The 17,591-nt window shown below is 35.6% G+C and overlaps 1 protein-coding gene across 3 annotated transcripts in view; it reads left to right on the top strand.

Moving 5' to 3' along the window:
* ADCY5 (adenylate cyclase 5) overlaps positions 1-17,591 on the top strand; it is a 242,562-nt gene that overhangs the window by 182,487 nt on the left and 42,484 nt on the right. For all 3 annotated transcript variants that reach the window (XM_088146444.1, XM_088146443.1, XM_025170761.2), the window contains exons 6-8: positions 4,008-4,166; positions 5,698-5,839; positions 13,057-13,197. In XM_088146444.1, the coding sequence (XP_088002570.1) occupies positions 4,008-4,166; positions 5,698-5,839; positions 13,057-13,197 (442 nt within the window). The remainder of the gene's footprint in view (positions 1-4,007; positions 4,167-5,697; positions 5,840-13,056; positions 13,198-17,591) is intronic.

The raw sequence follows: 17,591 nt of genomic DNA, 5'->3' as shown, positions 1-17,591 counted from the left end.
TATATATATTGCCATTCTGTTGTGTTAGGTAAATTGTGTTCCTTTTGTAAAATCTCATATGCTAAAGATACCATTAGTAAAAGTTGGTTAAGGGTAAAAATTCCATTTTTGGTGCATGTTTTTTTTAAAAGCATTGCCAGCTATTTTTAAATAAGAATTGCTTCAGAGTATCATGTTCTCACGAGAAAAAATATCAAATTTAAATTTTCTGCCCAATAAGGCTCAAATGTGTCTGATTGCTGGAACAGTAACCAAATTCCTGCTATGATTAATACCAAGAATTTTCCTGGATCACAAGGGTGTTTAGTAGTAACACTCAAGCTGAGCCCACAATGATAAATAGTTAATATCATTTTCATTCCAATACTTGATTGTGGTTAACAAATATGCCTGGTGGCATTATTTAGAACTACAAAATTAAAAGCACAATCATTATAAGACAGCTGTACTTGAACAGATTTTTTTTGCTTCCATAAAAAAATTGGTCATTAATTTATTAATATATTTAAAATATTTAACTGGAATATAGGCATTCCTTTCATAATATATCAGTCTTGGTGCAAAATTAATTTTCACAATATTCTTCCACACAAACCTTTGGGTATTTTTCGTCCATCTTTTAATATCCTCATTCATTTGAGTAATAATATTGAAATATTCTTATGCCCTAAACAGGATATTTTCCAGGAGATAATGTCCAGGTATGTAATAGACTCTGGACAACAAACAAAATATATTTGTTCAGAAACTGTTGCTAGCTGGTATAATATTTCATTTACTCCAAGTATTATTTACCTAGAATAATAATTATACATTTAAAGTTTTTCATCATCATTGAAAAAGATCATTTGCATATAACATTTTACCTTTAAATTTAGACTCCCTGGATTTCACCAATTTGTTTTATTAGGCATGCCAAGGATTCCAGCATCAAATTAAAATTAGAGGAAATAAAGGACATATTTGATATATTTTAATTACTGGCCAAATGCACCCATTAGTAATTATATAAACAGATGGATTAGAATAATATATTGTAATCCAAATCTCAATTTTTGCAACATTTGAACCAAAAACTTGATTTGAATCAAATCAAAAGTCTTCTGCATCCAGTGTGGCTAACCCAGCTGATGCACATTTCTCAGCATGCAAAGCTATTATTTAAACCCCAAGTACTGTATTATTTGAAGCATGATGCTTTTTCGTGAGATTGTATAGGATGAATTGTTAGAGGGAATGCTTTGTGTAATCTTCTTGCCAATGTAACTCTTGAAATCTTAGTGTCAACATTTAACAGAGATTCTAGATGATAACTTGTACAATGGATAGGGTCCTTGCCAGCTTTCAAAATTACAGTGATGTAAACATCATAGTATGAAACTGGCAGACCTTTATTTTCATAAAATGCTTGAAATATCTCCAAAGGTATAGGGGATACTTTTTCCCTAATTTTTTATGTAACTCTATTGTTGTTCTATATGACCCAGGACCCTTTCCAGATTTCCTGCACTGTTTGGGGTGCAACTCAATTACCTGACAACACATCTGAGATTTCTTGAAGATTTGTTACATTAAAAAAAAATCTGCTCACTAGCTATATCAACATCTGCAAAACACAATTTTTAATAACATTCAAAATGTTAAAAAAATGGGGATTAATTTCATTATAATCACTGTAAATTGTTTCCAAACAATCCCTCATTAAAGTCATTACTTTTGCACATGTTTCAGGCAAGTGGCCAATAATTTCCCTGATTTTTCTGCTTCTTCCCAGTCTGTTTTATTTTTGTTCATGCAAAAGGTCTGCGATAAATTAATAACAATAATAATAGCAGTAATAATAATATTCTCTGCTCATGCAAATACAGCAAATAAACAAGGAGCACCCATCTATCCATAATCAAAGACTAATTCGCACCATTTTTTTACTGTATACACTAGCCATTCTGAATATTATATTATATTATATATAATATTATATATTATATATATATATATTATATATATAATATATATATAATATATAATATAATAATATTCTTTCACATGAAGAACATATTGTGACAATGAAAATAGCTCATTTGGAAGTGATTCTGTGGTGTTCAGTTCATCCATAGATTTCCTTTTCAGATCCGCATTCTGGAAAACATGGGGCTTGGAGTACAGAGCAGAAGCCAGTGCACAGCAGGGACTGGCTGGCAGCCACAATGTCACCAAGAAATTATCTTCAAAATTATTCAAGTGTCACTGTGCTATTAATAAGATAATGCATTAATGGGTAAAGATCATCCATCCGAAGCATGAAACTAACAATTAAACCAGCGGTCACTAGTGTATATAGCTATCTTTCAAATTGCGCAGTTGGGGAAAAGAGGATTAAGCTGTGTTTGAGGGACCTGCTATGAATTCTTGGTTTACATGCTTGTCTTTGCGCCTCCTCTCTGAACTGAGAAGCACAAAGGTAGGTTGCATCAGTTCCTATAATCCCATCGTTGCAAGGACTTGCGCTTCGTGTAATGCATTTGCAGCAATAACTGATGCATTGTTGGAGATCCTAAGACTAAGAAAGCTGGCGTGCTCCTCTGATGTACCCATCATGTTTGAAATGGTCATGGCCGCTAAGGGAGCTCACTGTATTGAATTTGTACAAAATTCTGAGTTTGCCCTGTTAGCCACTATATTGCCCCAAATTCTTATAGGAAATGTTTAAGGCATGATCACAAAATCTTTTTGCAGTCAAGGATTTTTTTTAAGGTTTTTTTTTTCCTGGGGGGCCTTTTTGAGCTTTAGCAGTGAAAGAGCATCATTGTAGGAGAAGGAAGAGCAACATTTTTGAGCCTCTTTAGGCCATTCTGGGAGATTGGGTTTGTAGTTGTTCCTGTTGTTTTAGCAAACTGTATTATGCTTAACTCTTTGGCAACTATATACATAAAAAGATTTTATGTGTAAAGACTACCAGAAGCTTAAAGCACTTATTTTCATGCCTTTTTCTAAGGGAAAAATACTGCCCAAAGTCATTCACATTTTGGCAGAACATTTTTGGGGTGTCCTGGGAGTCAAAAAAAAGATGGGGGTCATATGCTTTCTGGGGTCTAGAAGTTTTCCATTTGTGGCTTAAGAACTGGAACATTAAACTCCCATGTCTTCTCTATCAATAAATTGCAAGAAGGTGGCAGGATCTGGAGAGAATGTAAGGATACAGTTTATGGTCACAAAGTTGTCATACTTGACTAATTAAAGAATCTGGCCTACGAGATCTGTTTTGTCCTTCGAAAAGGACTGTTACACCCTGGGCTGTCCCACAATATTAGCACTGGCCAATACAATACAGCAGTTTCAACTAAGCAGGTCTTCCAAGAGCAAGAGTCATCCTAACGGACTCCTCCCTAATCCTGAGATGTAATTTTCTTTTAAATTGCTGTGTTCCTCCTAATAAACATTTATCCTCAAAAACAAAATCCCACAAAGACTGCCCATGATAATTTTGGAAGCAACCTTATGAGCTCTTTAACGTTGGAGCCTGTTGGAACAACTAAAGAAGAAATCATTGTTGGTCGACTATAACAGAACTCCAAATATATCACACTGCAGCAAATATTTCACATATGCATTGTGTTTCATCTGTGGAAAGTTTGATGCCTGGGGCTGTGTGAACAAATAGAGCTCTGTGATCACTTTCCTTCTGCCTTTGCAACATGGCTATTACACTTCATTAGAACAGGCGAGTTTTGTCTGGCTTTGAAATGGAAACCAGAGGCTAGCGTGTGCTTTTTGCTTCATCCTTGCCACCCCTGTGAACCATTGACTCTGCCAGCTGAAAGCACACTGGCTTCATCTGAGGACACCTCCTTCCTGCTTGTCTAGCTAGCCTGCCATCCTATTTTTTCTGCCTGATTTAGTTGAATCGCAGCCTTTAAGCATATTCAGGCAAAATTGCATATTATAAATGTTTACATTCCTTTGTTTGTATAGGAATGGGCTTTCTTTATCCCTACATCTTTTCTCAGATTAGTGCGAGAAGTGACGGGCGTCAATGTGAATATGCGAGTTGGAATCCACAGCGGGAGAGTTCACTGTGGAGTCTTGGGCCTCAGGAAATGGCAGTTTGATGTGTGGTCAAATGATGTCACGTTAGCCAATCACATGGAAGCCGGTGGCAAAGCAGGGTAAGAACTCTTGGTCAGAATGCAGATCAGTGCAAATATTCCCATCTGTCCATGTATCAGATGAGAGGAAAACCTGGCTGTATACAAACAGTGTAAGTCCACTCAGAAGAATTGCTAGACCAAATCACGGTTTCACACATTCCCATTTCTAAATCTTCTAAATCTTCTGCTTACTAAATTAAGGAAACTGAAACACATGTCTCAGAGTTGCCCTTTATAAACCAGCAGTTCAGGCATTTCCTTTAATTGGAGAAACATTCCATGAAACATAGATTTGTGCTACATTTTCCCATTCGAATATCCTTGCAAAAGGCATTCAAAAGGCAAAATGTGGGATTTGTTTACTTGTTTGAAAAAATTGACTTGCTCACTTAGTTACTTACCTATGGTAGCTTGTTTCTCTGATCTACTCTTTCAATCTTTTTTCTTTCAGTCAGAGTAAAGCAATTCCAACCAATCAGGCATTACTCTGAATGCAGTGGTGCCATGTAGGTAACCAGATTTAACCACGTGTAAAGTTACAATTCAAATTCAACAGGAACTAATGTTCCTTGCACTCAGGCTGAATAGATACAGGAAAGCAAACACAAAAACAGAATGGATGTTTTTGTGAAAACATTTGCAAAAAGTTATCATACTTGCACACTATTTCATTTCAGCACTAGCTGTTTTGATATATATTCTGTTATAACCCAATTTAGTACATTTGGATGTATGCTGTTTGGAGTAATTCATGACCAGAGCAACCTATAAGGCCAGTAAAATGAAGAAATAAATATGTGTGAAAAGTAAAAATTGGCTCAAAACTCAAAGGACTTAAAAGGATACAGAGAAGCTATGTATTAAAATTCAATTAAGTTCAGTTTTTTTTTCAATTAAGACTTTAAAAAAAAAAAATGGATCTACCTTTTCTGTGAAAACCTGAAGTGAGGTACAGGCAGACCGCCCCTGGACATACTACCAGAATTGAACCAAGATGATGTTGCTCCTAGGTTTCATAGATATATCAGCTGGATAGTAAAGTTGGTTGATGGTTTAGACCAAGTTTCTATAACCTGGCAGCCACTGGATGTATTGGATTACAGCTCTGCAGAAGCTGTATTGCCTAGGGATTAATACGAGTTTAAGTCCGGGACATCTGGAAGAGACCTGGTAGAGAAGACAGGTTTAGGAGTTTCCTGACAAGATAGCAGAAAATGTTACAAATGGCAGTCAACCACTGATTATTATATATGAGATTCGCTGATATGTATTGGTGAGTGTTAGGTTGAACTTGTAAAATATAAGTGTTTTACCATGAAGAAGAATTTACCAACACAAATAAATAATGTAGCTCTAAAGTTTTCTTTTAAGTTGCCCATATTAGGAGTTTTGCCCTCTACCATGAAAAAAAATTCTCATGGTAAAAAAAATATGTAATTGCAGTGTAGGAATTCAGCACAATCTTACCCCATTCTAAAATGTTTATTACTTGATTTCTTTTACTAACAAATGGATGTTACAATGTGATTGTCTTTCATCTGCAATCAAGGCGAATCCACATAACAAAAGCTACGCTGAACTATCTGAATGGTGATTATGAGGTGGAGCTGGGCTTTGGAGGAGAACGCAACGCTTACCTCAAGGAGCATAGTATAGAGACTTTCCTCATTGTCCGATGCAGCCAAAAACGGGTAAGAACCAAGCAGGGTTGTCTGAGAGTTGTACTCAAACTGCACGTGGCGGCATGCTAAATGATGAGTGATTATAGCAAGTTTTTGTATATGTCCCTATGAGTCTTTTTAGATGGGGCATCCTTTCTGAAACTTGTGTCCCCTGGATGAGCAGCAAATTGACAAATCCCATCTAGCCTAGGCAATTTTTATTTCAACTCCTCAATCTTCACCTTTCCCAAGAAAATTGAGGACTTAATATTTTATATTATTTTACAGAGATTTCCTTCTCAAAGCGGAAAGCTCTGACATTCTTCTTTAAATTATTTAAACATGTGACACCTTATGGTGAAATTTTAAGCTTTCATTCCAGTTTTAATCATCTCTTCTAAAACCAAATCATTCTGATTTCAGGTCTTATTTTGCAATTTGTAGGGTTATAAATCTAGTATAAAACATTCATCAACCAATAAAGATGAGCAATATAGTTTAATTCAGTAATAAGTGAGTCAATATGTATTATACTTTTTAAAAATATATTCCTTTTTTCCTACTTATTGTTGGGAAAATTTACATTCTCAAAGTGTTTGACAAAGCATTCCATCCCTATTTTGTTACCCACAAATAGTTTGGAGAAATTTGTGTTCTTTTATTTAGTTTTATAAATAATATTTTCCTACAATTCCTCCCCCCCCCCCCATTCTTCTTGTATAAAGATTGTGATTCATTTGCAGACACAATAGAGGACAATTCTTTTGCATGAGATGTTTACATAAACTGAGTGCCAATATAAATTGAACCAGCAATTGTAGCTTCCATTATCTCTGACAGAGTTTTCACTTGCTAATCTTATGTTCTGGAATTCTGGGACTTCTAGTTGTTGAGCAAGCACATTGCCTCACAATATATAAATCTTTCTTCTAAAGTGATGACCTTATTTAGTTTCATGTGCATGTTCAGTCTCTTCTGGAAAAGAAAAAAGGCTACTTGCTACTCTGAATGTTACTTGTTCTACCATAATACGACTGGCTCCAAGAAATCTCCCAAGATAGGACAAAAGGCACATAGGTAGAGGAAAAGAAGTTCCATAAATAACCTCAAGCATGACTTCTGTTGCTTCCCTAATGGTATAGGTTTGTAAGCTGTGAGGGCCTTCCTTGATCTCTGGGCCCTGCTTAAAGTGTACTCTTTTTTCTCAACCATGCTTGCTTCTCAGTGATGCATGTGAAAACATTTCTTAGATGGCATCCTACGTTTCCTCTCATAAATAGTTTGGGCACTTATAAGCTACCAGGCAAATTATTCAGAATTTTTGAAGGCATCCTTCCCTTTGTATAAGGGAGGAAAAAATCTGTCTGAACACTGTGACTTTTATAAATATTGCAATATTATGTTGGAAAAGACTTGAAGTCCTTAAAGCAGATACTTCTTCAAACACTTAAAGATAAACCTGATATATTTGATTTTGCATCTTGGTAATCACAGCAATAAGTCCAGACTGAAACTCGCTACCATTTTCCGATAGAAGTAACTGACTTCTCAGTCCTAAATACAGTACCCTCTTCAAAAGATAGGTGACATCAGTTTTAGGACTGGAGTAAGTAAGCTTCCAAATTCTAATTCTTACACTGGACAAAATGAGTTGCTACAGGGGACTGCACTACATTTTTCAAGGGAATTATGAACACATTTGTCAGCAACTGATTTTGAAAAGGCTTTTGCAAACAAGTTTTACAATTCCCAGCAACATTGGCAAGTTTGCAGAGTGAGTTTTATTTAGTGCAAGCTGCTTGACCTGCACAAGCTGCAGACATTTTCCCATAGTGTATTGACTGAGTGGTAGACCAAGTACACCAAGAGCCATTCATGACCCAGAACATGCAAAGGTTTTTCTTATTAGCTTGAATAGTTATTCTCTTATTTTACCATAGCAACATACGTGAGCCTTTCCCCCCTGCCCTCCCCGGTTTTGTCTTGTCTTAGTTTCACTCCGTATAAGAACAATCAGTAAACATAGATTTGCAGTAAGGGATTTTTCCCTTCCTAACACTAGCTTCCCCATTTTCCATTTCTCATTACATAAAGCAAGCAATCAGTAGTGTTTAAGCTTCAGATTTTTTATATAAATACTGGTTGCAAAATGCCTGGCTAAACAGTGTTCAGTCATAGAATAGTGATTTGTTTTTGCTTCCTTTTTTGGCATCTAATGAGATATATTTTTGAAATGTGTAGATTTAGAATCAGTTTTAGCTGGAGGGCAGAAATAGATGGGTTAGGAATGTAAAATAAATCACTGTGGCTATTTCAACATAAAAAAAAGTTAACCAAATACATAATCTAAAAGTGATTTCATATTATTGTATTTTTAGAATCCCCAAACCTCTAAGTTGGTGGTTGTCCAATGTTTTTCTTATTTTCTGGCACAAGTAGTCTGCAGTTGGAGCTGTTATAGATTAGACAGTACTTCTAATACAGTGCTACAAAAGTGAAAAGGTGTGATTAGGATTTTCTGTAAATTGCTGTTTGGAACTTTACTGTTTTATTGTGGCCACATTTAGATTATTTTAATAAAAGTATGCCATAGGTGAAATTGTTCTGGTGTTTCTCCTACAGTACTTCCAAAGTAAATCATCATCATCATCTGCATAAGTAATACATAGACATACTATAAAAACCTGGCCCTTCTAAAGACCTCAGTACCTCCAGATTCTAACATAGGAAACAAAGAAATAGTTTACATTATCCTGAATCGTATGCTAGCGGGAGACACCAAAAATCCATCCTTCCATAAATTTGGAAGGATTTGATTTCCCATATACAGCAAAGGCTTGGATCATTGATAATTTAATGAAAATGTAAAGATCTGCCAAGATCCTTTCTGTAGTAAAGACACAAAGTTCTTAAACTTGCAGTACTACATCTTACCTATTATGGTGTTAAGAATCTTTTACTAGTACTTAGTCTACTACTTTATTCCAAACCTTATTCTGCATTCTGTCTCCTCAATCCTATAATCTGTACTGTGTTCTGCTTTAGCTCAACTTCTTACCTACATCTAAAGTTACTCTCTTTCACTGCTGCCTTTTCCCTATCCAGCCATTGCTAAAATCACTTATGTGTGCAGTTTTGCTGTTCTAAAGTGGCAGTATTTGTCTTGTCAGGTGCTTAGTCCAGCTACTAAGTGGGATATTCAGGGGCTTACCTATCCTCTTCCTCAGCTACTTGGCTACTGTTCAGATTCAGACATGTTGCTTGGTTCTCAAGCCCTTCTTCTGAGTCCTCTAGTACCAAGGCTCTTTATACAACTTTGCCACCTCTGTTCTGTATCCTGTGGAAGTGGCTGCTGCTGGCCACTGAGCAATACAGGTACTTGCCAGCAGTCTGAGCTCTGCTGAATGAGTTGCCAGTGTTTGGGGCCTTTGTTCTGGAAGCTCGTCATTCTTTAACTTTCTCATGTTGTTCTTCATTACTACTACTCTACCAGCATTCTCCTGCTTTCTGCCTCCTTTTCCTTTCCTCTTCATGCTCTGCTTTCTTCTCTGTGTCTTCTTGATCCTCTCTTTCAGTGCCAATGACTCCTGTACAGCTGAGCTCCTTTCTAAAGGGCTGGCTTGATTGAACTACAAGGGTGGGTCCACAAAGGTAATGAGAGACAGGAGGTGCAGGTTTTCCAGCTCTGTGTGGCCTTTCTTCCACACATCAGTGCTTTTCTTTCCCATAAGCATATTTCCACTTGGGCAAACAGGAGCTTGAAAATCGGATCAATGCCCAGATTGGTTAATTGATACTGTAATCTTACATAAATTTACTCTAGAGGGATTGTTCATCCCCAAGTATCCTACATCAATTTGCATAGGATTATAACCTGAAACATTTGAGATATCAAATTTTATAGTCCTATTATCAAATTTCTTCTATCTATTTAGATAGATAGTTTTACTAAATAGTAATTATCCAGATTACTATTACTAGATATTACTAAATAGTAATTATCCAGTCTGTCTCTCCCACCCCCTAGCCCCCAGTTGGTTAGGACTCAACAGAGATACCATTATTGGGTTAGTCTGTACTGTACTGAGTTTCCAATTTGCCTGAGTAACTTTGATTAAGAAATTGTACTTTAAGAAAAAGTTTCCAAGTTGTAAACAGGTAATCCCCAGTTTAAGAACGAGCTCCGTTCCCAAGGTCTGCCCTTAAGCCGAATTTGTATGTAAGCTGGAATGGTGTTATTGTTAAATACTGCACAAGTAGTATTGTGTAATTAACTCAAACTATTGTGTAGTTAACTCAAATCATTGTATATTTAACTTATATTTTGCTACAGTAGGCGCTGTTCTTAACTATGGGTCATCCTTAAATTGGGCGTTCTTAATTCGGGGACTACCTGTATCTCAAAAAATAGAGGTAGCTCTGTGCTGATTTAGATGCCCTTTCCTACATATCCTGCCTTCCTTGGCCATGGCCATGATATTATACTGTAAAGTAGAGAAGCAATGGTAATATGTTTCAGTATTACAGGATTTGGAGAGACAACCCAACCCAAAGCTGTGAATGTTAAATGTAGCTGTGTTTATGAAATCAAAGCTAAAATCTGTTCTCTAAAAATGTAAAGAATATGCTATATACCACAATTAATTCAAGAATTGTGTATATTGTATAGTACAGTGTTTATGTGAACTGAGAATTAACTAGCTGTATGTATATTTATCTCATTTGTTTTAAACTTGAAGTAGCTGTAGAAACTGCACTCTTGCTCAGAAGACAAATGAAAAGTTCTCTCAACTCTTTCCCTGCTGTCTCCTTTCCCTACTTAGAATCTTCCCAGTCTCCCTCTCATGCACACGTACACATGAGTACAAAGTTTTTTCTGGTGTAGTAGACAAGGCTAGGGGTTCATAAGACGTTTTACATTTGAAATATTTTGGGCTTGAAATGCCCCGTTTTGAGGGCAAAACTGGCTGTTCCCACCATTTCATGGCCCTATTTTGACTTTGAAACAGAGTCACTTTGAGCTTGGAACAGTCCATTGCAAACTTAAAATGTTTTGGACATCTCAAGAAAAGGGATGTTAAAAGAATTAATAATAGTAATAACAACAGTATACTTGTGGTGAAAAGAAAACAAAAAATGATATCTTCCAAGACAACCATAAATGAAGAAATGCCTAGAAATTCATATTATAGGCAAAATTCATTAACAAAAAAATCTGAACGTATAATTTGAACTTTCTTCTTTGTTTCTCTTTTGAAAAAAAAAACTAAATCACATTTTGAGAAACAGTGCATATGTGCAATCTGCTATTTCAAGCAGGTGTGGATTTAGTTTTCCAATAATGTATCATAATTGTTTTGTTGTTCTCCCCAGGTGTAAATCATTCGTCATTATGGATGTCTTGATAAATTTCAAATACTGAAGAGTTAGTCAAGGAGAACATATGTGTCTTTGATGAACTGCAATCACTTTAAAGTCGTATTGACAATCTTATGAATTTCAGACAAAAATAGTAGGGCAACTAAGTCCATGTTACTATTGTAAATGCTAATTATATCTCTAACAGCAAGGTGGAACTGAACATAGTTTGAGATATCACAAAACAGTTCTTATTATACTAACTACATTTTAAGAACTGCGGATTTTAGTACAACCTACCATTAATTTACAGAAACAGCATTTCCAGCTCTTTACACAAAAAGTCAATATCAGTTTCAGCATTTCATAAAAATAGGTCTTAAAGATATGGAATCTAAGAAGTTCCAATGGCATTTGGAACCAAAAGTAAATTATGTGTATGTATATGCATATGCATATTTAAATGGAATAAATGGTCAATTAATACTCTGAGATAAATCAATTCACATTTTAGGATGTTTTTTTAAACTGCTTCGGCATATCTAAACTGATTTAAGATAATATGAGTGGTCTAATTTACCTCACCTCTCCATTTTTTACCAGTTTCTAAACCAGTATTATTCCATGACATAAACTTTTCATGGATAAAAAATCAAAATTGATGGTATAATCCACTGTTTTCCATATGTATCTTGCATCCTTGAATGCATAAAACTAAATCCTGAACAAACAAGGATCATAATACTTACTAATATTTCAGTGGGGTGAAATAATAACTCTTGGGATAAGGCCAAAGAGGAATTATTTTGAAGTCACACAAGGTAAAAACTTCCTTGAATCAAGCTCAGCTCCTGAGTGGAAAGTAGAGTCTTCAAGAATCATTTTTCATACTCTGATCCATTTAGTCTTTCATAACCACCACCACCACCACAACAACAAACCTTTCTTCCTTTCTTCTGCAAAGTATAAATCCAAACAGAAAAAAAAAAATCTACATTGTTCCAAAGCATTCAGTTGAATTGAAATATTGTTATGCATGCAAAACCTTTCCATCCATGCTGGTCCATTATGTTCTGTGCAACCACCAAGCATTCTACCATTATTCTAAGATTTATGATATGTCTATAATAATGTATGTTGTATTTGGTAATCATATGGAAATACTTGGCTAACACTATATAAGATGCTACTAATCTGATCAGAAGAATTTTGGAAGGCCTTGAAGAGCTGGCTCTTCCCTCGAATATTAGGGTAGCGTGAGGCTGGAGCCCAGTAAAGTGGAATGTTGAAGTATGGGAGAGCGTTGCCTTTGGGGTGCCAGGAGTTTTTGTTATGGTTTTATTGTGTGATGTTTTTATCTTTGTTTTGTGAGCCAATGTGATGGGCTATGAGAATAATCTTGAGAGACAGGAAGAAGAGCTGCAGCCTAGGCAGTGGTTTGATAAATGATATCTGAGTCCAAACCAGAAATGTAACTTGAGAAGGCATCTCAGAAGTGACACTCCCTAGTTCTCTGGAACATAAAGGCAGGGAGGGGGGAAGCACTTTCAGACTTGCAAGATTCTCTTACTGTAACCTTACAGTAGTCATGATTTTGGTTTCCTGGTCTGGACTACCTTGAAGGGCTGACAGCCAGGCAGCGTTGTGGTGTATAAGATGGGTGGCCATATAAATCTTTTAATAAAATAAACTAAATTACCAATATCTGGTCTTATAGACCTTGGCCATTATAGTGGAGATGGGGGTTAAAGACAAATTAGGAAGCAAAGTTTAGCAGTTTTTCCCAAATTAATCCCTATAGATGTGTTGAATTTCAGCTCTTTGAAATGAACTCATAGGCCACTGTAATGGTTGAAAATTTAATTCTTTATCTCTATTCCTTTTTCTAGAAAGATGAGAAAGCAACAATAGCCAAAATGAATCGCCAACGTACTAATTCCATTGGTCACAACCCACCACACTGGGGAGTAGATCGCTCCTTTTATAACCACTTAAGCACCAGTCAAGTTTCTAAAGAGATGAAAAGAATGGTAAGGATGTTCAGATCTATGGAATATTACTACCACTGCTGACCAATGTATGTTAAGCTTGCATATGGATTCCTCAATACTATGCCAAAATTTCCCTGATTTTCAGTTTCTCAGAATTGTCCTTCCCCTATTAAAGTGGTTTCTGTTCTATTACTCCATTTCATGACCTTTTTTAAAAGAAGTATTTATTTTGGTAAAGTTTCTAACCTTTATGTATGCAAGTTGCCAGATAGTGCTTCTGGTGATTCTCTCCCCAACCGCCAATATCTCTATCCTTGTGCTAGCTTCCTGAAATGGAGCTTCTAGAGAAATTGCCTTGTGACAATTAATTGAAAATTGAAGTTTAGAAATTGCTACAACCACACTCATTCTCAGTTATCACACCTATTGCAAATGGGTAGCTAAGACTGAGAGGAGTTTGCTTAAATTAATTGCATGAAATAATTTCTGAGATGTAAATTGCATCAAGTGTATGGTTCGTGATTTGAATGACCATATTTATGAAGAAAGCATCAAAAGAAACAATAGAAGAGATTTTATTAGGGTATTGAAAAAAAAACCAAAGAGGCAAGCACCTGAGATACCATCCACCATATGCGTATCTCACCCTGTAGCTGGTACTACAGAAATCATAATTTAGAGATCAACTCATCAAGGAGGTAATTAGAGAAAACCATCTGAATTAAACAGAAAATGGTGGATTTAGTTTTCTTGTGTACAGATTGCCCATTAACTTAGAGATAGCTCCTTCTGTGCCCAGTAAGTTTTGTTTTAACTAGTAGCTGTATCGCTTTTTTACTTGTAAGCCACCTAGAGTCACTCATATAGTGATATGGGCAGTGTATAAATTTGATTGATAATAAATAAATAAAATAAAACTGTGTTTAGCATTACAGCTAGTCAGTCCTGATCTACTAGTCCATCCTTTGAGATATTGTGGGGATCTGCTAGATGCACTTTAGTTATAAAATAGGCATTTTATGGGTGATAACTTCTTGTTTGATTTTGAAGGCATGTAATATGCTTATGTACTATATCCATGATTTATTCAGGAATCATTGTTAGAACAATTGGCAACAACATCTCTTGCAGCTTAGTTCACAAAATATTAATATGTTGTCATTCTGCCTTCTTTAGAGACATAAATAAGATGGTAAATCCACTGGTTACTTGTTGCATAGCAGAATTGTCCAAAATAAGGATGCTTATTTCCAGAAATACAGTCTTAAAAAAAAAAGGAATGTCTGATCAATTTAAAATGTTTCACAAGAGCCTTTATTGGTTATGAGATTCAATTATTTCACATAAAGTCCATTTTGTTTGGCATATTAACTATGCATTAATAAAAGCTTTACCCAATAAATTGATTTCCCTTTTAATAATGCATCTTTGAAATTTGGTTAGAAAATGATTTTACAGGATATATATTCACTGTACCTTGCAGTAGATATTTTTTATATAATAACTTTATTAAATTTTTAAATACAAAAAGATAAAAACTAACAAGAACTAGAAATCAAGAGGAGGAATAGAAAAGAAGAAAGAATAAAGAGAGAGAGAAAGCGAAAGTGTAGAAAAGTAAAGAAAAAGAAGGAAACAGAAATATAGAAAAAGAATGACTTCTGACTTCTTTTACACCAGATATAAAACATACATTAAATTCTAAGATTTCAACTTAACATTCATTTTTATTATCTATTAGTTTTACTAATCATCAAATCCATATATCATAATTTCATTTTTTTATGTTTCCCACAAAGAGTCCAAAAGGGGTTTTTCAGTCATTGATTTATCAATATGGAGTATACAAAGTGTTTATCCCAAAATACTTGCAAATAACTAATACCTACCTTAGCAAAAAGCTTTAACTGTATATTAAAAAAAGACTATAGACTGAAAATAATCCAAAACCCATTTCAATACTGATCGTAATTCAGGAGTTTCAAACAATGTGACTGCAACTGGACCAGGAGCCCTGGCAGTTTTGAGGAACAGTGGTGTACAGCTAGCATATTTATGAGGCTAGGCCAGAGGGACAACCTGGATGCTGCTATTGTACTGTTCTCTCAGTTGCATAGCAGTGCTGCCTCCCAACCTCTTGGATTTCATTGTGGGGGTAGCTGTAAATTTGGCCAGGATATTAATCCTGGGTGATTTCAACCTCCCCTCTCTGGGGTCTGTGGCAACTCAGAATTTCATGGTCATCACTGGCCCAGGCCACATGACTGGCTACATATTGGATCTGCCTCTTACCTCTGAGCAGTTAAAACATAATCTGGTTCTGGGGGACATTTCTGTCAGTCCCTTATAAAGGACAAATAGCTTCCTCCTGACCACAGGATTAACTGAACACACATATTCTACATGGAAATTGGACAAGTTATAGTGGCCTGCCCAAGGTACCTAATAGCTCCAGAAGGTTTCCAAACAGTGCTTGGGGAATTTCCCAGTGAACTGCAAAGCATCTCTGTTCAGCATCCAGTTAGGTTCTGAATAATGGAGGAGTTCCAGGCACTTGATAGGATTATCTTTCAAGAAGTGCAATTGCTATTTCCAAGGGAACTTAGAGACTGGCACCTTAGGATATTCTACTACTAACTTAAGGGCTAGTCAAAATGCAGCCAGTTTGCTGTACCCAGCAAACTGATTGGCACAATATATACAGTGAGAGTTTGCTTTTAGAATAGGAGAAACATCAGGATTCTTTTTAAACAAAGGGATCTAATAATGTTCTAAATTCAGTTTTCCTCTCCTGGACAGTTCTGTTCAACAAATTGATTTTTCAAGAGTATCTGTACCTTGCTAAAATTATCTTAAAATATAAAAAGCACCACCTTCCTTCATTTTAGTTTCTGTCTTTATTGCCATGAAAATCTACAAAGGAGGCACAAGGAAACATTTGCTTTCCAGTGGTTGCTGCTGTGTCATTCCTAGCAGTCCTAGCCATCATTGTTAGTGTTAAGGGACTGTGGGAGTTCAACAACATCTGGAGGTCATAAGTCCCCCATCCTGCTTTAAGAAAAGGAAGGCATTCATTTAGAGTAGATATAAACTAATGAGCTAAAAATAATTATTCTTATCTCTTTCTGACATTAGGAATTTATTAGTTCTAAAGTGCCCTGATATAGTTATTGCCCAGTTAGCAATGGGAAGAATTTTACTGCTGGAAGAAGTTGTAGGCTAAGTTGGATGTCTGAATATTGTAACTCCATTCAATTGTAGATTATAAATTAGCAAGTTTATACCCCATGTATTTGTATGGTGTATAAGGATTACTAATTTAATTCTTGGAAACAAAATAAATACACATCAGCATACAACAAAATCTAGAAAGGCACTTGACTCTGTGTGTTGGTTCCTATACTACAAAAATAAGTGGAATCACGTTCTGGCATCTTCCACCAGCCAGAGAAAGAAGAGCTGCTGAGTCAACTATATTCCAACAAGAGTACTGCTTGGAATTTTATTTATGGAATTTTCAATTTTATTCTGATACTGTCAAACTCTGCTTTTTTCCTCCACCTTTCCACTTCACTGTTTCTTTGGCTATCTTTTAGGTACAATTAGCTATTTCCATCAAAAATAGCACTCAGTGTGCTTAATGATAATATGCCGATATAATACAAGTGAAGTTAAGATTAAAATGTTAAAAATCGGCCCTGAAAACCATATGAAAGAAAAATATATACATAAGGAAGAGGTTTATCTTGGGGAACTGGTGTTTCCCAGGAAAAATAAAATGTTTAAAAATAAATTCTTTGGAACATAAGCTATAGGTCACCAAGATTTGAGATTACAGAGAATTTGGAGATGGCTATTACCCTGGCAGTCCCTTGGAAAGTATGATTAATAAGGTCAAACAAAATAAGGTCAAAACATGTAGTGTCTCAAAAAATAAAAATGAAAGGTATCTGAAGTCAGGTAAATGTTTTGAGAACAGTAGAATGGCAGTAAATACAGTTCAAGATATTTTTTGTTAAAAAACAAGGTGCTTGTTAGGAAGGGTGGTGCCCTGGAAAAAGTGTCTGCTTACTCTTTAATGCCTCTAGACACCACATTGATTCCTTGTGCATTCAAAACGTGGAATCACTTTCCTGAAGGAAAACTATGGAAATGACTTGCCATTACCGTCTTCTGAGATTTTTTTTTCTTGCAGTCCAGTCTACAGTTCTAGGAAGCCTTAGTAGTTTCTTGTCAAAATACTAACCAGGTTTTATCTTTGTGAGATGAGTCAATGTTAGAGAGGTGCTGTCACCTAGCTGTGTACACCACAACTACACTTTTCTTTCTTAAGTTCCTAAATTGGTTCTGATCAGCATGTGTTGACTGACATACTAGTGATTATTTCAGATTTTTTAAAAAGGGATATCCATACTCTTATCTGTTTAACATTA

This window comes from Python bivittatus, unplaced genomic scaffold, assembly GCF_059951505.1.
Source record: "Python bivittatus isolate LINGU-HERP-01145 unplaced genomic scaffold, Pbiv_v1 ctg000480_np1212, whole genome shotgun sequence".
NCBI classification, from domain to species: Eukaryota; Metazoa; Chordata; class Lepidosauria; order Squamata; family Pythonidae; genus Python; species Python bivittatus.
Note: the sequence above shows the minus strand (reverse complement) of the source record. Positions and strands in the feature narration are given on the sequence as shown.